Raw genomic sequence first — 19,616 nt, forward strand, 5'->3', positions numbered from 1 at the left:
ACCAGCCTCTGTCAAGGGCACTGGGCTGTGAGGAGGATGCCCACGACCACCCAGAGCTTCAGCATGAGCACTGTTAGCACCCAGCTCAGGAGGGAGTGAGATGATCCCCTGGTTGTGGTCCTTCAGTGGGAAAGAGGCCCAGCCTTGAAATTCAGTGGGGAAGTCACCAACTGGGTGATGTTACCTGTGGAGGCCACCACCTGCAGGGCAAGTCCTTTAAGCCTTTTTCAACCTCAGTTTCCCTTCCATTTCATGGGGGTGGTTGTGTTAAGAGAAACTCTACAAAGAGCTGGGCAAACTTTCAGGTGCCATGGCAGTGATGACTGTTGTCATCACTATTATACTAAAAATGAAACATCAGGAGAAACCAGGGGTTAAGACCTAAAGTGAATGGATTAAGATCACGTTGAAAGTTATCACTGGGATAATACATTTTGACCAAGCAGTACCACTATCATTCAATATCATATTAGAAATGTTAGCTTCAGCAATAAGAGAAGAAAAAGAAATAGGAGGAATTAGAATTGGGAAGGAAGAGACAAAACTCTCACTCTGCAGATGACATGATGGTCTACCTAGAGAATTCCAAGAAATCATCCAAAAACTACTAGAAACAATTAACAATTTTAGCAAAGTTGCAGGATATAAAATAAACCCTCATAAATCCTCAACTTTTCTATATATGTCTAGCAAGATACAGCAGGAAGAGCTAGAAAGAGAAATCCTATTCAAAGTAACCTCAGACAATATAAAATACTTGGGAGTCTATTTGCCAAGACAGACTCGGAAACTTTTTTAAAACAATTACAAAACACTTCTCACACAAATTAAATCATATTAAATAACTGGGCAAACATCAACTGCTCATGGATAGGTAGAGCTAATATAATAAAAATGACAATTCTACCAAAACTAAACTACTTCTTTAGTGCCCTACCAATCAAAATTCCAAAAAAATGAGTTAGAAAAAGTTGTAAGTAAATTCATATGGAGAAATAAAAAGTCAAGAATTTTTAGGATTTAATGAAAAAAAGTGCAAAAGAAGGTGGCTTAGCCCTACCAGATCTAAAATTATAAAGCATTGGTCCTCAAAACTGTCTGGTATTGGCTAAGAAATAGAGTGGTGGACCAGTGGAATAGACTAGGTGCAATAGCAGGAAATGATTCTAGCAATCTACTGTTTGATAAACCCAAAGAGTCCAGCTATTGGGATAAAAACTCTCTCTTCAATAAAAACTGCTGGGAAAATTGGAAGTTAGTATGGAAGAAACAGTTTAGACCAACACCTCACACCCTATACCAAGATAAGATCCAAATGGATACAGGACATAGACATAAAAAACAATACTATAAGCAAATTAGAAGATCAAGGACTAGTCTACCTGTCAGATCTATGGAAAGTGGAACAGCTTATGACTAAGGAAGAGATGGAAAACCACTAAAAACAAACTAGATGATTTCGATTACATTTAATTAAAAAGTTTTTGCACAGATAAAACCACTTGAACCATGATCAAAAGAAATGTAGTAAATTGGGAAACATTTTTTACAACTAGTGTTTCTGACAAAGGACTCATTTCTAAAGTATACAGAGAACTGAGTCATATTTTAAAAAAAAGCCATTCCCCAGTTGACAAATGGTCAAAGGATATGCAAAGGCAATTTACAGATGAGGAGATCAAAGCAATCTATAGTCATATGAAAAATTGCTCTAAATCATTACTTATTAGAGAAATGCAAATTAAAGCTTCTCTGAGGTACCACCTCACACCTCTCAGACTGGCCAATATGACCAGAAAGGATAATGGTCATTGTTGGGTTGTGGGAAATCTGGGACACTATTACATTGTTGGTGGAGCTGTAAACTCATCCAACCTTTCTGGAGAGAAATTTGGAACTATGTCCCAAGGCAACAAAAATGTGCATTCCCTTTGATCCAGCAGTACCACTACTGGGTCTCTACCCTGAAGAGATGATGAAAAAGGGTAAAAACATCACTTGTATAGAAATATTCCTAGCAGCCCTGTTTGTGGTGGCAAAGAATTGGAAATCAAGTAAATGCCCTTCAATTGGGGAATGGCTTAGCAAACTGTGGTATATGTATGTCATGGAACACTATTGTTCTTTTAGAAACCAGGAGGGACGGGAATTCAGGGAAGCCTGGAGGGATTTGCATGAGCTGATGCTGAGGAGATGAGCAGAACCAGAAAAACACTGTCCAACCTAACAGCAACATGGGGGTGATGAGCAACCTTGATGGGCTTGCTCATTCCATCATTGCAACAATCAGGGACAATTTGGGGCTCTCTGCAATGGAGAATACCATCTGTGTCCAGAGAAAACTGTGGAGACTATTTCCTTTAATTTAGGAAAAAAACCCTGCTATCTTATTGTCTGATCTTGCTATCTCTTATACTTTATGTTTCTTCCTTAAGGTTCTGATTTCTCTCTCAGCACACTCAATTTGGATCAATGTTACCATGGAAACAATGCAAAGACTGACAAATTGCCTTCTGTGGGGGGGTGGGGGAATGGAAGCAAGCTTAGGGGGGAAATTATAAAACTCAAAATAAATAAAATATTTAATAAAAACAAACAAAGCAAAAACAACAAAAAATCATGATGATCCTCTTGGATTTCAGACCTGGATGCAGGATCTGCCCTTCCCCAGGCAGCCAGGCCTCAGGAGGGAGTGAAGGGAGTGAAGAGCCAAATGAGCAATTCCTTCACCTGGCCTCAGTTTTTTTCTCTGGGAAATAAAGCTAATACTCTCAGGAGCTGAAAACCTTATGTTTGACCTTCTGTTCTTGCCCTTGGCTTGGGGTTGAGAGCTTGCCTACAGGCACCCAACCACCTCACCCAGCCAGTTTCACCCCGAGCTGTCCCTGGTATCAGGAACCTCTTCCTGAGTAACTCTGAGGTTCAGTCTTTCTCCTCTGGGGATCATCCTGAACACAGGACTGGAATCCTTTGGGGGTGGGATCTTATGTTTCCCCTGCAGCACAGAAAATTGGGTTCACATGAGTTAGATGAGAGAAAACTGGGTCTGTCCTGGAACCTTTTGGACTCTTCCCTGCCCCCCCGCCCCCCAGTGTCATCTGCTTGTTTGAACAAGTAAAGAGTCCAGTGTCTCTGACGCCCTGTGATTTCAGGTAGTTAATAAGAAACCACAGGGATGGGTAAAGTTTAGTGGGTCCTTGATATAAAGGACCCTGGTCACCCTTGGGAGAGCTTGGCTAGAGAGCTAAGAAAACAACTCTGGAGGACGTAACTCTCTCTCATTGGAGTTAATAACGGTCTTCTCGGCTGGGAAATTGTACCCAAAAGATACCTCCAGAATGTCTCAGCTGGTGGAATGTGTTCCCAACTTCTCTGAGGGGAACAACCAAGAGGTAAGAGACTGAGGTGATTCCTTGTGAGAACTGCGGAGGAGGCAGGAGGCCCAGGGAAAGTGGAAAATTCATTTCCCCAGATCTGCTGGCCATGGTGGAGTCACTGGACTTCAGCATATGCCTTTTATTGTTTGGGGGGAGTTTGCTGATCGATTAGGGATGATTGTGAAGGAATCAAGGACAGCCCGCTGGTACATGGACAACCCCCTGATAACTATCTACCTCATTCATCTGTAAAATAGAATGAATTCAATGACCCTTAAGGCTCCTTTTAGTTTCAGATGTATGATCCTATAATCTTGTGCTCATGGGCAAGTCCTTTTCCCTCTCTGGACCTCAGTTTTCTCTTTTGTAAATGGATTGAATTTGGACAGCGTGACATCCAAATTCCCTTTCCAGTGCTTGATCTACAACCCTATGCCTCTCTGAAAGCTTGGGTTTTGTCCAAAGGGAAATGCCATCTGTCACTGATGGTTCAGAGACTTCCAACCAAGTTGGTTTCCAAGAGGGGGTTTCGGGTGAAAATTGCTCCCGTCTCTGATCCCACTGACCTAGAACTAGCAATGTTGGGATCTTCTGTGGGACCTGGGAGAAATCCTTGTCCCTCTGAAGACTTCATTTTCCCTCCCTTTGAAAAAGGAGAGGAGTGAGACTTGGCCAAATTTAAGACCTCTTGGGATTCCATGTCCCATGTAACTGAGTGGGACTCGCAAAGTGGAATTCTCCCCCAACTCTGAAGCTTCCTAAGGGTCTCATGCCCAGGGAAACATGAGTTACCTTGTTGGAATCTCCATTTATCCTGCTTCTACAGAAACATCCATAGTGACCCCAGGGCTCCGGTTGTTTTCTTAGAAATGAGCATGGATTTGTTAAAAAAATCTCTTTACTGATCAGAAGAGCAAAGCCATGGCCATCCTATATATAGAACAATTTAAAATAGTTGATGCTTTTGTTTTTTTCCATTTGTGGAAGCCAGGGAAATCCATTGGGGCTTAGGTGTGGGTCAGTGGCCAGAGAGGCACTCCATGATCTTCCCTTGGACCAGTATTGGAAGTATTTCTCTGGAGGAGAAAGTGAGGCTGGGGACTTGGCACAACCCACCTTGTTCAAATCCAATTCATGTGTTAGTCAGGGTGTCACCTCCCTGATATCAGAGTCATCTTTGAGAATGAAGGACAAGCATCATCAAAATTAGGAATTGCTGGGTGCTGGCAAGGGATCTGGGCCCACAAGATTAGTTAAGGTGTCTCCTTGGTCTCAAACCCCTAGTAATGGCAGCCATGCCTGCTGTGCTGTGTGATTCTCAGACATGAAATTGCCTTTATCTAGTGAAGCCTGGTGACTTCTAGGGGAGAGGTTTGCATGATAGGGTGGCACTTTCCCCTGTGAGCTGCAGAAATATGTACAAATTGAGAGGAAAGAGCCCTGGCCTGCAATGAAGACCAGTTAACCCTTCACTAATTCACTGGGTGACCCTTGTCCTCTCGACTTCAACTTGCTTATCTACTAAATGGGGGGGGGATGTTATTGATCTCTAGGGTCAGAGGATCACATCTAGAAAGGTCGAAGGGACCTTCTAATCCCTTGATGCTACCTCTTTTGTTACAATGAAGACCAAACAAACCCAGGAGAGATGGCAGGGCCTTTCTCCCCATTTGTGAACTGGGCACCACAATAACTGAAGTGCCTTCCTTAAAGGGTGCCTATATCGAAGCCATGTTCTGGGCAAACATTCTAGGAAAAGGAGGCACAACTGATTTTTGTGGGGGCCCCCATCTCTTGGCAGGTCATTGATGCGATTGCCCAGGCCATCTCCCAGACTGCAGGCTGTGTCTTACTGGATGTAGATGCAGGCCCTTCCACCAATCGGACAGTGTACACCTTTGTGGGCACCCCTGAAGATGTTGTGGAAGGAGCCTTGAAGGCTGCCCGAGTAGCCTTCCAGCTCATCGATATGGCCAAACACAAAGGTGAGAGGAGAAGGGGGAGGTGGCCCCCTGAACCCTCTGGGAGCCAACAGCTTAGGCACTTAGCAGGGGAGGCCTTCCCTAGAGTCAGACCTGGACTCAGGAAGATCTGGGTTTGGATCCCACTGGCAGCATTTGTAGGTCTTAACCTCTCCTATTTTTCTTCGCACTCACCACTCTGGGCTGCTATTTGTATGAAGACAATGGCCCAGGGTCAGTGGCTTCTCCCAGCAGGGTCCCTGGTATCAGGCATACCTGGCTTAGATATGGGGGAACCTGACCCCCAAAAGGGTCAGGAATCAATTTTTTTTGGTCTTTTTGTGCTTCCAATTATTTCTGTCAATCTTCCTTAGACAAAGTTTATAGACTGAGCACTGGTTTTGAAGTCTGTAGGATCAGGCTTCTGCCTCCTCCATGTTGTGACCTTGGGCAAGACATTTCTACTCTGGGGGCTTGGACTTCTTCCTGGGTTCACTTTGGAGCTTGAGTCGGCTCACCTTTGAGGAGCCTTCCTCCTCTAAAGCCTAGAGCTGGGCAGTCCATTCTGTGTGAAAGAAGGGGAAGCCCAGAGAGGACAAGGGACTGAGCCAGGGTCTCCCAGCTCTGTGACCCTTGATGTGTGGTCTGTGAAGAGCATAACTCTGGGCCTCTGATGTGTGGCATGTGCGCATCTGAGTAACTAGGCCTTACATTGTGTTACTGGTTTTGTTAGAAAACTTGTGAGTTTGGGCAGGCTTTGCTACTAAACTTGAAACACTTTTTGTGGGGGGTGTGGCAACTAGAGGTGTGGTGAAGGCCATGCCAGGAGGCCCAAGGGTCACCAGCTCTTCTTTGCCAGCCAGCCTTCACAGCCAGGTTGAGCAAGCAAGGTTTACTTAATCAGTGATCTTAGCAAAAGGCCACAGGTAGAAGCTGGAGGGGAGAAAGCAGAGGTGGAACCTTGATTGACTTAACAGATAGAAAGGTTCCAGAGTCTCCATGTGTTGTCTTTCTTATGCTAACTTGGGTTGCAGGAGAAGCTGAGTGATGGAGGGGAGAATAATATGAGAACCTCCAAAGTTCACCATTTTCTGCGGACTGAGGGGCAACAAATCCCTGAAATAGTTCGAGGTTTATCAATCCCATTTTACAGATGATCAGTTGATGCTTAGAAGACTCAGAAGATTTAGAGCTGGCAGGGATCCCGGAGGTCCTCTTGTCCATTTAACAGATAAGGAACCTGAGGCCCAGAGAGGGGAAGTCACACAGAAAATTGCTAAAGCTAAGATTCAAACCCAGATCTCCTGAGTGGGAAGAGTCCAGTCTCAGCTCAGTTTTCTCCTTTGCACCAGGAGGTGGTGAGACAACCGTCCAGCTCTGTAAGTTGTGTGATGTTAGCTTTCTCCCCTCTCCCATTGCCTTGTCCATTCCTCCATCCCAACTCCTCATGTAGGTGAGCATCCCCGAATGGGCGCCCTCGATGTCTGCCCCTTCATCCCAGTGAAGAATGTTACAATGGATGAGTGTGTTTTGTGCGCCCACATCTTTGGCCAACGACTATCACAGGAGCTCAGGGTGCCAGGTAAGTTGGGGGCAATGGGGAGATCTGCTGATCTTGATTGGGTCCTCTGGTTAGAGGGGGTTTTAAAATGAAAATGTAAAATCTGCCTTTTGTTTGGAGCCATTTACCCTTCAGCCCCACCCCCACCCCTCCCCTGGAGTGCTCCCTCAGAACAAACAGATTTCAGTGCCCAGGCCTGGCCTGGTCGGCCTCTTCTCACCTCCCCAGCTGACTCTTTTGGGGGAAGAGGACAGTGTGGTTTAGCTTCAGGTTTCCTGGACCAAATGTGGCCATTACAAAGAAGCTGATGCTTTGTGGGTGGTTTTCATTCATATTTAACCAAAAGCTGTGTAGATGGTTCTGGTTGATGCCAGGCTGAGGGAAGGCCATTGAACCAAGCCATTTGTATTGCCCACATATGCTCAGATGATGAGGGACTTGGTACCAATGTGGGGTCATGTTCCAGGAGCCTGTCCTAGGAGACCATGGTTCTGGTCCTTACGTGGCTGATAGCTGGCTTTGGGACCCTGGGTCACATCCCCTCCTCTGAGCCAAGTCACCCTTCTTAAAATGAGGGAGGTGGATAAGTTTGCCTCTCAGGACACACCTGTCTCCTCCTGGGGTTTTTAGCAGATAGCAAAATGACTTGAGGTCCTGCTCCTTCCCAGAGAGAAGGATCATGGGACTAGTGGTAGCCCATTAGACTGTTTCATGTGGACCCTAGTAGTGTCCAGTTAGTCCTGCCACTGTCCTCTCATGGTGTCCCATTAGGTTGCCCCCCGGCCCCTTGGTGGCACCCGATTAGGCTCTCCTAGGTGGCCCTTGAGGGGGGTCCCAGTCTAGTCTGGCCACAATCCTGGGGTCCTTTTGCCTCCGCAGTTTATTTGTATGGAGAAGCGGCTCAGCAGGAGCAGAGGAGAACGTTGCCTGCTATCCGAGTAGGTGAATATGAAGCTCTGTCTGAAAAAGTGAGTTCCCTTGAATCCTAGGGCCCTGGGCTGTGTGAGCCCCAAGGTATGTAGATGGGGGGAAGGTTCTGGAACTGAGACCCAGAGACAAGCAGATGTCTTCAAGCAGCGATGAAATGCCTACTGTGTGCCAAGCACTGGGTGAAAGCTGGCCCTGCCCTTCAGGAGCTTTGAGCTGTGAACCATGAGATGCAGGGATACACGGGGTGGTGGGGCTCCTCACCAGAGGGAAGGTACTAGAGCTGGAGGGGGGAAACAGGAAAGGACACAGGTTGGGATTTGAACTGGGTCTTGCAGGAGGCCAAGGGCTGACTTGTCAAGGTGAGGAGGGAGAGCCTAGGCATGGGGGCCAGCTGGTGTGAAGGCACGGAGTCGGGACCTGAATGTCCTAGATGAGGGTTCCGGGTGTGCCTAGATCACAGAGTATGAAGGTGGGGGGAGAAAAGGGGAAGAAAACTGGAAACAAGGGAGGGGCCAGCTTGGGAAAGGCTCACAAATCAGAGGATTTCATGTTGGATACTGAAGGGAAATGGGAGTCACAGAAGTTTAGTGTGTGTGTGTGTGTGTGTGTGTGTGTGTGTGTGTGTGTGTGTGTGTGTGTGTGTGTAAGTGACTGAGGTGAAGCAGACTGGGGCTTTAGGGAGATCACTCTGAGGACTGAAGGGAGGATGTTTTGGAGTGGAGAGAGATGAGCCAGGCAGATAACCCAGCAGCTATTAAGATAGTCCAGGCGAGAGGTGCCAGCCAGGAAACAGATGAACCGGCATCTCCCGTATGTTACCTACTTGCTCTCAGGGACCCTTCCCTCTCTGAGCCTCAGTTTTCTCATATGTAAAACGAGAGGTTGGTCTAGATGATCTCTAACTCCCTGGGTAATTTTCCTGCTTGGTCTCCCTAGCCCTGTCAAGGTGGGGTCTGGAAAGACCTGTCCTCTTCCCGTGTGCCTGGAAGAGCGCTCAGGTCATGAGAGGGAGGTGCAGGGGGAGGGGAACCATGAGGGTCGGCAGCCTAGAAACCCATCTTCTGGTTTCCAGAAGCATTTCCTCAGTTTGTAGCCCTGATGGACCACCAGGTTCCCTGCCACTACCCAAAGGCAAATCTCCTGTTGAACCATTTTGTCCACACAGCTCAAGAAGGCCGAGTGGGCTCCAGATTTTGGTCCCAGCACCTTCGTGCCCAGCTGGGGGGCCACAGCCACAGGGGCCCGCAAGTTCCTCATCGCATTCAATATCAACCTTCTCAGTACTAAGGAACAGGCCCATCGGATTGCCTTGAATATACGGGAGCAGGGACGGGGAAAGGACCAGGTGAGAGAATCCTGGGGGACCTCAGAAGGGCTTCACCCCAATGGAATCCAGCCTGAAGAGGTTACTGAGAGAGCCTTTCACAATGGCATTGGGACGGCAGCAGAGAGGCAGTGAGACCGGTCCCAGGCCTGGCTCTTTGGGCAGCCAGCTCTGTGACCTTCAGCAGGGTCACCTCTCTTTGGGCCTCAGTTATATAAAGAGTAGAATGAGGGCTTGGACAAGGTGACCTTTGGGGCCTTTTCCAGCTCACCGGCTCTCTGGCCAGTATGGGAGAGATGAGTGACTTATCAGACCCACATGGAGGGGAAGATGCTCGCACAAAGTCTGGTTCATTTTTGTGGAATGTGGCTGGGATCTAGTCTCCCTCAGCCCCCCAGGTCAGGGGCAGTGCTGGGACTTGGGGGCTGATCACAGTCTTCCTCTAATTTCTTTATTATTCCCTTTTTAATATTGTTGAGATCCACTATGGAATCGGTGATGGTCTACATCAAAGTCTACATTTGATTTTCTTCCATAATTGATCATTCCTCAAAAACATTTAGGAATGTTTGAAGCTTTTTTGCCAGTTTTTTGCCCACAGATATCTTTTGCACCTTATAATTCTGTGTTGAGCCCTGAGGCCCTGACTGTTCTTTGCTCTGTACATCCCACGCCAGTCCTGCCCATGCCAGAGGCTCATCAGGTGCTTTTGTACAAATGGGGACAGGGCCAAGCCGATTTGTGTCTCAGAAAGGGAGAAGGAAGCAGATCCCATGCTCTTGTCACTGGGAGAATGGTCATGGCATCCCCATAAGAGAAAGGAAGTGGATTTGATCACAGCCAGACCTCCTGGAGAGCTAGGAACGGGGAAGGAGATGGGCATAACCAGGATTAGTGAAACAACTTTCCTTTTGTAGCCTGGGCGTCTGAGAAAGGTTCAGGGCATAGGCTGGTACCTGGATGAGAAGAACATTGCTCAGGTATCCACCAACCTTTTGGATTTTGAAATCACTGCTCTTCACACGGTATATGAGGAAACCTGCAAAGATGCCCAGGTGAGTCTCAAAGTTAGCACAGCTGGTCTTCTACTGTAATGCAAAGGTTGGCACAGCTGACCTGCCCACTGCTACCCAAGAGCTCCAAGGTTCGCCCAGCTGGGCCATCCACTGCCACCCAGGGAAGTCCCAAAGTTGGCAAAATGGATTGCCCATTGCAGAGAATCCCGACACAGTGCCAAACAGACCCTCTGAGACTGCCAGCACCTTGCTGACATGCTTTCCTTCTGATCTGCCAGGAGCTGAATCTGCCAGTTGTGGGTTCTCAGCTGGTGGGCTTGGTCCCTCTGAAGGCCCTTCTTGATGCAGCAGAGTTTTATTGCAAGAAGGAAGGCCTCTTCATTCTTGAGGAGGAACACAAGATCCGACTGGTAGGCCAGGCCCTGGTTTGGCTTAGAGCAAACCCCAGAATCTTGGGAGGGAAGGGGCTCTGACCCCCACCCAACCCTCTTTTTTGTAATAAGGAGGTACCAGAAGCAGAGGGAGCTAAAGGGTCAGGGATATGAGCCAGGGCTAGAATGCAGGTATCCTTGCTCTTGGGCACAGACCCAGAACCTTGGGCATGGATATATCTTCAGCCCTTATTTAGGCCAACCCTAAGCTGGCAAGGCCTCTCCCTGAGCCTTCTAGTGAGAAGCTGCACATCACTCCTGGTTCTGCAGCCTGTGCTCCCCACTGTGTCCCCCTTCCCTTGGTACTCAGCTTCTGGAGATCTTGGGGTCACAGGGTGGCTCTCTCTGGGACCTTTCTGCAGGTCAGAGGGAGCCTCTGGTTCACTGGGTGGCTCCTCATCTTGCCCTGTGCTGTCATGTCATTTCAGGTGGTGAGCCGGCTGGGCCTGGACTCTTTGTCCCCCTTTCATCCAAAGGAGCGCATTGTTGAGTAGGAGCTTGTGTTCCCTGTGACAGAGCCTGGGGGCTCTGGGATGAGGGAGGGCACTGTCTTGGTTTCCCCACATCATAGTATCTCTCTGACTGGACTAGCTACTGAAATGGGATCATGATATATTAGTTGTAGAGCTGACCCATGGGTCCCAGAGAAGGAAACTGAGTCTCAGGGAGATGAAGTGATTTGTCTTAGGCAGCCACTGACAGAGTTTGGGGATCCCAGGTTCTCTGAGGCTCAGTCTCCTAGAGTCCCAATGTCACCAGCAGCAGTTCCATGGTTCTTCCCAAGGTTGATGGTTTCAGGGTCTGCAAGGCAGGGAAAAAGATGGACAGTTACCATGATGGGTCCAGTTAGTGGCTGCCCTGCCCTCTCCAGAGCTCACCTCACCTCTGACACTTAGCTGTAAGACTTTGGGGAAGTCACTTGACTTCATCGGAACATCAGTTTTTTGTAAAATAGGGATGAAAATAGGTGGGAGATGGTGCTCACTTCAGAGGGATGTTTTGACACTCAAAGGAGGGATCTTTGCAGACCTGGACATGATGCAAATAGGAGGATGCTTTCTTCTGCGTTTCCCTCCTGCTTTGTCCTTCCCTTCCAGGGAGACTGTCAGGGGATGAAAGCTTGGGGTGGGAGAAAGTGGGAGGGTTCAAGTCTGAGATGTGCAGCCATCTAGCTATGTGATCCTGGACAAGTCACTGGGAAAGAGAGGGGGGTTGGATCTGGGACCCTGGGGTTGTCCTTAGTGTTTGAACAGGATCTTCACTTACGCAAAGGGAGAGGGAGGGCTGGGAGGAAAAGCTCATGCAGGGAGCTATCAGCAGCCTTCACTTCTTGAAGTGGCCACTACTTAATCAGCCAATCAATCAACGAGCATTGATTAAGCACTCTGCACCAGGCCGAACTCTGGGGATTCAAACGTCTCTGAGCTGTGTTCTAGGCCCTCACCTTCTCCCTCACCTCTTGGCCCATAGGTACATGGTTGAGGATGGCGTCATGAGTGGGCACTTGACCTCAAAGTCGCTTTGTGCTTTTGTCCTTGACGTCGGGGCCCGCTCCGCTGCTCCTGGGGGTGGCTCGGTGGCTGCAGCGGTGGCTGCTATGGTAAAGACTTCCCCCTTGCTGCTGTTGAATGGGTATTAGCTGCCTCCCCCCCCCCCCCCCATGCTCCCTGGCCTGGCGATGGCAGTTTCATTAGCTTTCTGTTTCAGGTCAACTCAACAAATGTTGATTTAAGCTTCTACTGTATACAGAACCTTGGATTGATTCAGAGAGAATGAGGAAAGTGAGATGAGATGAGGTCCCAGTCTTCATGGGACACATGGTCATGCCTGATCCCCAGAGGCTGATCTGGGCCCTTGTGACCCAGGAGAGTCAACTGGGTGGTCTCCCTCTGGTTAATCTTTAAGTGACATTCATTTGGGGCTAGTGGATGGTAGGAGAGGCAGCCAATTTCTTCAAGTAGATACAGTCCTAAAGCAAAGTTTGGGGACAAGCCCTGAGTTGACAGTGGTCTAGGAAATGACTGGGGATAGGAAGGTCTCCCAGAATGCTAGACAGGGCATGGTGGATGGAGAGCAAGGAAGGCCGGGGCTCAGATCTTTCCTCTGATGATGGCTCATGGCAAACCTCTTCTCAGGGCTCTAGGATGAAAACTATGCTGTAAGGAGGAAGGACTGGGGTTTGGAGGGGTTTCCTCACCTGGAAAGTCCTTGAAATAAAAAATTGGGATAGGGCATTTCTTGGAAGAAAATAGTCAGCTAGTCTGAAGACAAGCAGATCAGCTCCCAAATGAATCTCCTTTTCATTAGCTTTGGGGGGGCCTTAGCTTTACATGTGTAACCCTCCCAAACCTATGTTGGGCTATTTCTTGAGGGCCAAGGGATGTCTATAAAAGTGCACCTGACTCCAGCCTCCAACCTTGATTAGACCTTCCCCATCTCCTCTATTTAAGCTCCACATGGTGAAAGCATGATGAGTTGGGGAGAAAAAAAACACCGGGTAAACCTCCCTGTCTTTTCTTAGGGGGCGGCCCTGGGCTCTATGGTGGGACTAATGACTTATGGAAAGCGACAGTTTGAGCACCTGGACCCTGTCATGAGGCGGCTCATCCCCCCTTTCCATCAAGTGATGAAAGAACTGCTAGTGATGGTGGACACAGACTCGGAGGCTTTCAAAGGCTACATGGCAAGTGACATGGCCCTCAGGAAGATTACGATCCTTGGACATAGGGATGAGAGGGGTTGAATACTGAGGGTCCCACAGGAAACCAGAGGTTCTCAGTGAAAACTGGAAAAAGTCCAGGATCGGAGAGTGAGAGCCAGAGAGGATGGTAGAGGTCTTTTACTGACCTCAACAGGCTGAATGACTCTCCTAAGGTCATGAAGGTAGCCAGTCAGAAGAAAGACTAGAACCAAGGTCTTCAGAGTGCAGAACCAAGTATTCTAGGATGGAGACCTAAGTTCAAGTCAGAGTGTATCCCCTGATTTGGGGTTTGTCCAAATTCCCAGTGTTTTTTCCCCTCCTCCAGGCATTTCACAAGCCTATGAGTGTCCAAATCTTTTTTTTTTATAAAAGAAAGATTTTATTTGAGTTTTACAATTTCCCTCCATTCTTGCTTCCCCCCCAGAAGGCGGTCTGTTAGTCTTTCCACTGTTTCCATGGTAGACATGGATCTAAGTTGAATGTGATGAGAGAAATCAGATCCTTAAGGAAGAAAAATAAAGTATAAGAGAGAGCAAAATTACATAATGAGATAACAGGTTTTTTTTTTTTTCTAAATTAAAGGTAATAGTCTCCACAGTTCTTTCTCTGGATACAGATGGTATTCTCTATCACAGACAGCCCCAAACTGTCCCTGATTGTTGCACTGATGGAATAAGCAAGTCCATCACTGTTGATCATCATCCCCATGTTGCTGTTAGGGTGTATAGTATTCTTCTGGTTCTGCTCATCTTGATGAGTGTCCAAGTCTTAAAGACTATTGCTGGTTGAGCTGCTCAGGGGTGGGGAGCAGTGTGGGGGTTAGAGCTCCATAATGCCTAGATAGTATAGAATCTAGAATCTTCTCAATCTAGACATCTGGCATCTTACCTTAGCATGAGCCAATCCTGGGAACCATCACTTTTCCCATCAGTAAAATGAGCCCCCTTCTCAAATGCCAAAGCCCAAGGGTGAAGTGGCAATTCGGAATTCCCCTGGAGTAGGGATCTCTGGTCATTCTGCACCATGGGCTAAGCCCACCACCCAGAATGGTGACAGAACAAAAGCCCATGGAATACTGTCAACTGGTTCTCTGAGCCTTGGGATCGTTCCAAAGTTGGTAACCACACTGGCTGCCACAGTTGTGGCTCTTCCTCCCTAGAATATTCTCTTCTGGAAGAGGGCAGGGACTGGTCTTTGTCCAAGCAGAGTGCTTGGACAACTCGCCCACTGATTTTGTGGGGTTTGTCTCTTTTCAGGAAGCGATGAAGATGCCCAGAAACACACCTGAGGAGAAGGAAAAGTATGTATGGACATGAACCTGGGGGACATGACTGGATTCCACTTCCCTGCCATGTAACTGTGATCCACTAGAGGGAGAAACTGTCCACAAGAAAAGGGATTCCTTCAAAGTGGAATAGAGATTCCATTTATGGAAGTGGAGTCACATTTCAAATGTCATTGGAGATAGTTTTTTAAAATTCTATTTTTTTAGTAAATGGGTTCCCCTAATTGATCCATTTTCTATTCGTGGAACCTCTTTAGAGAGTTTTGTGAAAGCCCCCTCCTGCTAGACTCAGCTGTCTCCCTGGGCTCCTTGGGGAGTCAGGTAACTGTCTTCTTTCTCTCCAGGCGCACAGTTGCCATGCAGGATGGGCTGAAGAAGGCCATCGGGGTCCCCTTAGGTCTGGCAGAGAAAGTGAACACCCTGTGGCCAAGTTTGAAGGAGATGACGCTTTATGGGAACCTCGCATGCAAATCAGATCTTCAGGTAATGGGCCCCCAAGGCAGAGGTGAGACCCGGCTGGAACTCAGTGGCCCCTTCACAGCCTCCTGGGGTCTGGCCCTGGTCCTGGCCTTCAGCCCTGTTCTCCCAACCATTTTTAAATGACTCTCCCACAAATGACTGGGCTCATTGATGAATGAATGAAAACAAAACAAATTCTGTTGGCATGGTGGGAGCACCTTATGTGTTCCTAGATCTAGAAGAGGAAGGGACCTGGGAAATTCTCCAAGTCCCTTTATGGGACAGATGAAAACAGTGATGCCTAGGCCGGGCAATCCTCCCTGCTCCCACTAGGCCTCAGAGTTAGCGGCTTCCTCTCAGTCTTTTGTAGGTATGACTTTGAGAATGATCACCCTTTGTCAAATGTAGAAAATGGGACCCAAAACCCTCCTTTGACATTTCCTCATGGCATGGAGATAACCCTGGGTCCTCAGAGCTACTGAAAAGCTACTGTGCCTACTGAAAGAACGCTGGAGAAAGGAATTCCTTCAAAACTACAATTGGGCAAATGGAAGCTTCAAGAATCAACTAAATGAAAAAAAACCAGAAGAAAATGTAAAATAGCTCAGTGGAAAAACAACTGACCTGGAAAATGGGTTCAAGAGAGATAATTTAAGAATTATTGGACTACCTGAAAACCATGATCAATAAAAGAATCTGGATAGTATTGTTCAAGAAATGTGTGTGTGTGTGTGTGTGTGTGTGTGTGTGTGTGTGTGTGTGTGAGAGAGAGAGAGAGAGAGAGAGAGAGAGAGACAGACAGACAGACAGACAGACAGACAGCAAACAGACAGACATAGGAAGGGAAAGAGATAGAGGGGGAAGGGGGAGAGAGACAGAGGCATAGAGGGACAGACAAGAGACAGGGACAGAGATCTTTCATATTGAAGGTTTTGTGGATGTCATTCTAATTTCATAAATTCTTAGAACATTGAAGACTCCTAAATGAAATATATATCAAACAAGAATTCTGTTTGATGATCCACACAAGAAGAAACCAAGTGGATGAAGAACGACAATAGTTCTCCTTCAGTATCCAAGAGTTCCACACACCAAGTGATTGGTGGCATGACTTGCACAATTATGTTTATTATGGTGAGGGTCTGCTGTGCATTTTCTAGAATCATTCCACACCACTGCAAGATTAATAGGAAACAGGACTACTGGGGATGGTCTGGATGCTGTGGGAGTCTCTTGACCTTTGAATTGATTTCTCTTCATCCTATATCAATGAAAGACAGTTGGGCAAGCACCAACATGTGATTTCTGATGACAGAATGGACCAACCTGGTTCATGCAGCTCATCTCTCGATGGACTGATTGTCAGTATGGTCTTTTCTCTCAGACTTTCCTCTTTCCACCATACGGGCCCTGACAGACTCCAGTAGAGATGGTGACCTCCATTCTACCTGGGGACACAGACTCATTGGACTTCAGCAGTTCTGTTGTCCATTGCTGGGTACACTGCATCCAGTGAAGCAGATCCCCTCCCTTCCAACCCCTCCCCCCAGTCACTCAGGAACACAGCCCATCACTGGTCCGTACTTACTGGAAGGACTTCTAGCTTGGCAGGCCCTGCCAGAGCTAACAGTTTGGCTGGTGGCACGTCCCTGAGACCCTGGGGGAGGGGTGGAATCTGTGAAGCCTGCTCTCTCCTAATGCCAAAAACTTCTGAAGGGCCAGAGGCCAGATCCTTCTCAGGGGAGCCATGAAGGGCCCAGGAAGCTCTTGGGGATTGTACCAGAAAGTCAGTCAAATTAGGAAGTATTTCCAGGGGGGACAAAGTCAGTATTAACCTTTCTGAAGGCAGGCATAGTGATGTGTGTGTGTGTGTGTGTGTGTGTGTGTGTGTGTGTGTGTGTGTATACAGGTGTGTCAGGTGTGTGTGTGTGTGTGTGTACAGACTGTGATTAGATCTCAGACAGCCCACAGAGGACTGAGGAGCTGAGAACCAGGGGTTAGGAGTCCTGGGGTCTGGGTCTGGGTAAAAGAGATAAGGGGACCCTGAGTCCTTGAAGACTTTAGGGTTTGAGCGAGGGCCCAGCAGCAGAGGGCTGCCTGTAGAGAGAGAGGCCTTTTGACCCCACTTTGAAGCAGTTGAGGTAGGGGGCTGGAGTTAGGTGTGCAGCTAAGCCTCCAATACAAGCAGAGAGTGCTACCAAACGAGCTGCCCAAGTTGGATGGGACCCCTTGTTTTCAGATGTCCAGGAGTGGAGAGGACCTTGCCCCCAGGTCACCCAGGGGGTCAGCAGTCTGACTCCAGAGGCTTAGGCTGCTTTTTCAGGGAAGATGAGGAACCTGAGGCCCGGAAAGGAGTCAACCAATAAGAGCAGGGTCAGGAGCAGAAGGACAATCTGCCCAGAGAAGGCCAGGGAGCTAGCTCTTGTCTGAGGAGTGCTGCTTCCAGGCTGGTGACAAGGTTTTCTCTGTTTTGTTCCAGGTGGCTGCCAAAGCTCTAGAAACAGGTGTTTTTGGGGCCTATTTCAATGTTCTCATCAATCTGAAGGATATAAATGATGAACTCTTTCAGAGACAGGTAAAAAGTGGTAGGTGGGGTGAAGTGGGTCCTGAGGAAACCTCTCTGAGCCACAGGCTTCTTGTAGAAACCATGGGTCTAAATTGATTAGGCTGAGGCCTGCCAAAAATGGGAGTCTGAAAATGGAGGTGGGCGGAGACAGGAGAAAGGTGTCAGTATTCTTCAGATGGGGAAATTGAGGGGGACTCTTGTCTGAGAATTTCTGGAGGAGTCTTTCCCTCTCCTGGTCCCTAGCCCCCAGCCAGCAAATCCAGGCTCATGCAGGCTCAGAGAGTGAACTCAAATATCCCAGCTTCCTCTTACCTGTCCTCTCAAGAGGCTGCTTCTCCCCTTTGTCTGGGGCTCCCTCACCTAGAGAAGGAGTTTAATGAAGGAGAGGAGGAAACTTATCTCTAAAGGCCCAGAGAGGTGAGCAAGTTACCCAAGGTCACACAGGCTATGAGTGGCAGAGCTGGATTCTGGTCCAGGGGCTTGACCTGACCACCTCCTTCACATTCTGCAGGGCTGAGATTGCTTTTTTTATTTTATTTTTTTAGATTTTTGCAAAGCAGTGGGGTTAAGTGGCTTGCCCAAGGCCACACAGCTAGGTAATTATTTAGTGTCTGAGGCTGGATTTGAACTCAGGTACTCCTGACTCCAGGGCCAGTGCTCTATCCACTGCACCACCTAGCCGCCCTGAGATTGCTTTTTAAAGAAATGTTTTGAGCTTGTTATTTTTTAGGGTTTTTGTTTTTTTTGCAGGGGCAGGGGTAAGGCAATGGGGTTAAGTGACTTCCCAAGGTCACACAGCTGCGTCATTATTATGTGTCTGAGACCTGATCTTGACTCCAGGGCCTGTTCTCTATCCACTGTGCCACCTAGCTGTGCCTGAGCTTGTTTCTGAAAATGATTCAGCCCTTCATTTATCTTATCCAGATGCAGGAAAAAATTTCTCACCTCCTAGAGGAAGCTCAGAGCAATGCTGCCTTTGTGCTGGAGTCCCTAGCAGTCCGGACAGAGTGAAGAGGCTGGCACCATCCATGGAGAAGCACACCAACCCATTGCTCCATCCACCCATCGTCCATCCATCCATCCATCCATCCAGTTACCTGTCCTGCCCATCCACCTTTCTCCGTCCATCCTTCCATCCACCCATCCATACCCCTGTCACCATCCATCTACCTGTCCATCCACTCCTCCATTCAGTCCTCCATCTATCCTTCCATGTCTGACCCTGTCCCTAACTCAAAGACAAGCCCCCTGGCTCCACTCTTCCTTCTCAGAGGCGATAAGAAGAGAACAGTGGGGGGGGCAGGGTTTAAAAATAAACTTGTGATCAACACCTGAAGGGAAGCAGCTTCTGAGAGTGACCTGATGGTCAAAGGTTGTTTACTTGGCCATGCTTCCCTGTCCTGAGATTCTGCTCTTTATAAAGAATTTGATCCAAACAAGATCACTTCCTTCTCTTCCTTCTCCCTCTTCTCTTTTCTCTTCTTCCCTCCCCTCCCCCTCCCTCTCACCCCCCACTTTCTTGTTCTCCCTCTCCCTTTTCATCTCCCCCCTCCTCCTCTCATCCACTTCTTCCTTCTCCACATTCTCACACTTCTTTCTCCTTCTATCCCATCTCTTCTGCCTTCTCTGTCTCCTTTCTCCACACTTATGACCTGGGGTAAAGTCACTTCACCTCCTTGAACCTGTTTCCCCTTCTGTAAAACATGGTGGCTGGACCCAGTGGTGGCCAGACTCAGTGGTGTCCAAGGTCCTTTCCAGGTAGATCCTTTGAATCTCAGATTCCCCATACTTGATGCAGGGCAGACACTGAACCCGTTTTTGTGGAATTGAACTCCCTGGTGGGATCTGCCAGTCCCAGGGAGTGCCCACCCTCCTGGTCGACTCAGACTTCACATAAAATCAGATTTGACTAGCCTTAGTGTTTTCCAGGTGAGGGCGCTGACCTTTGATGGAGACCCGCCCAGAGGAGGGGAGGGTGGGGCTGCTCTGTGTCACCTGTGAACAA

At 48.1% G+C, this 19,616-nt stretch overlaps 1 protein-coding gene and 1 long non-coding RNA gene across 2 annotated transcripts; one reads left to right on the forward strand and one right to left on the reverse strand.

Annotated features, from left to right (window-relative positions):
• The first annotated feature begins 3,188 nt into the window (after positions 1–3,188).
• Positions 3,189–19,032, forward strand: FTCD (formimidoyltransferase cyclodeaminase). The gene is made up of 14 exons (XM_074189893.1): positions 3,189–3,392; positions 5,179–5,362; positions 6,792–6,920; positions 7,779–7,867; positions 8,995–9,174; positions 10,071–10,208; positions 10,448–10,579; positions 11,029–11,090; positions 12,071–12,200; positions 13,122–13,283; positions 14,558–14,601; positions 14,931–15,069; positions 17,525–17,620; positions 18,536–19,032. Exons 1-14 carry the CDS (start codon positions 3,339–3,341, stop codon positions 18,620–18,622), a joined length of 1,626 nt encoding a protein of 541 aa, XP_074045994.1. The 5' UTR covers positions 3,189–3,338; the 3' UTR covers positions 18,623–19,032.
• On the reverse strand, positions 15,764–19,514 carry LOC141489153 (uncharacterized). The gene is made up of 2 exons (XR_012468924.1): positions 19,284–19,514; positions 15,764–16,489 (listed from the first exon to the last, which is right to left on the reverse strand). It is a non-coding gene; the product is annotated as an uncharacterized LOC141489153 (long non-coding RNA).
• Positions 19,515–19,616: the final 102 nt, after the last annotated feature.

Source organism: Macrotis lagotis, chromosome 5 (assembly GCF_037893015.1).
Source record: "Macrotis lagotis isolate mMagLag1 chromosome 5, bilby.v1.9.chrom.fasta, whole genome shotgun sequence".
NCBI classification, from domain to species: domain Eukaryota; kingdom Metazoa; phylum Chordata; class Mammalia; order Peramelemorphia; family Peramelidae; genus Macrotis; species Macrotis lagotis.

Bases quoted from the DNA above. Each gene is read 5' to 3' on its own strand.
- FTCD (XM_074189893.1), top strand. From the start codon at position 3,339: ATGTCTCAGCTGGTGGAATGTGTTCCCAACTTCTCTGAGGGGAACAAC. The intron at 5,363-6,791 runs GTGAGAGGAGAA...CTCCTCATGTAG, and splicing joins CGATATGGCCAAACACAAAG to GTGAGCATCCCCGAATGGGC. The intron at 9,175-10,070 runs GTGAGAGAATCC...TTCCTTTTGTAG, and splicing joins AGGGACGGGGAAAGGACCAG to CCTGGGCGTCTGAGAAAGGT.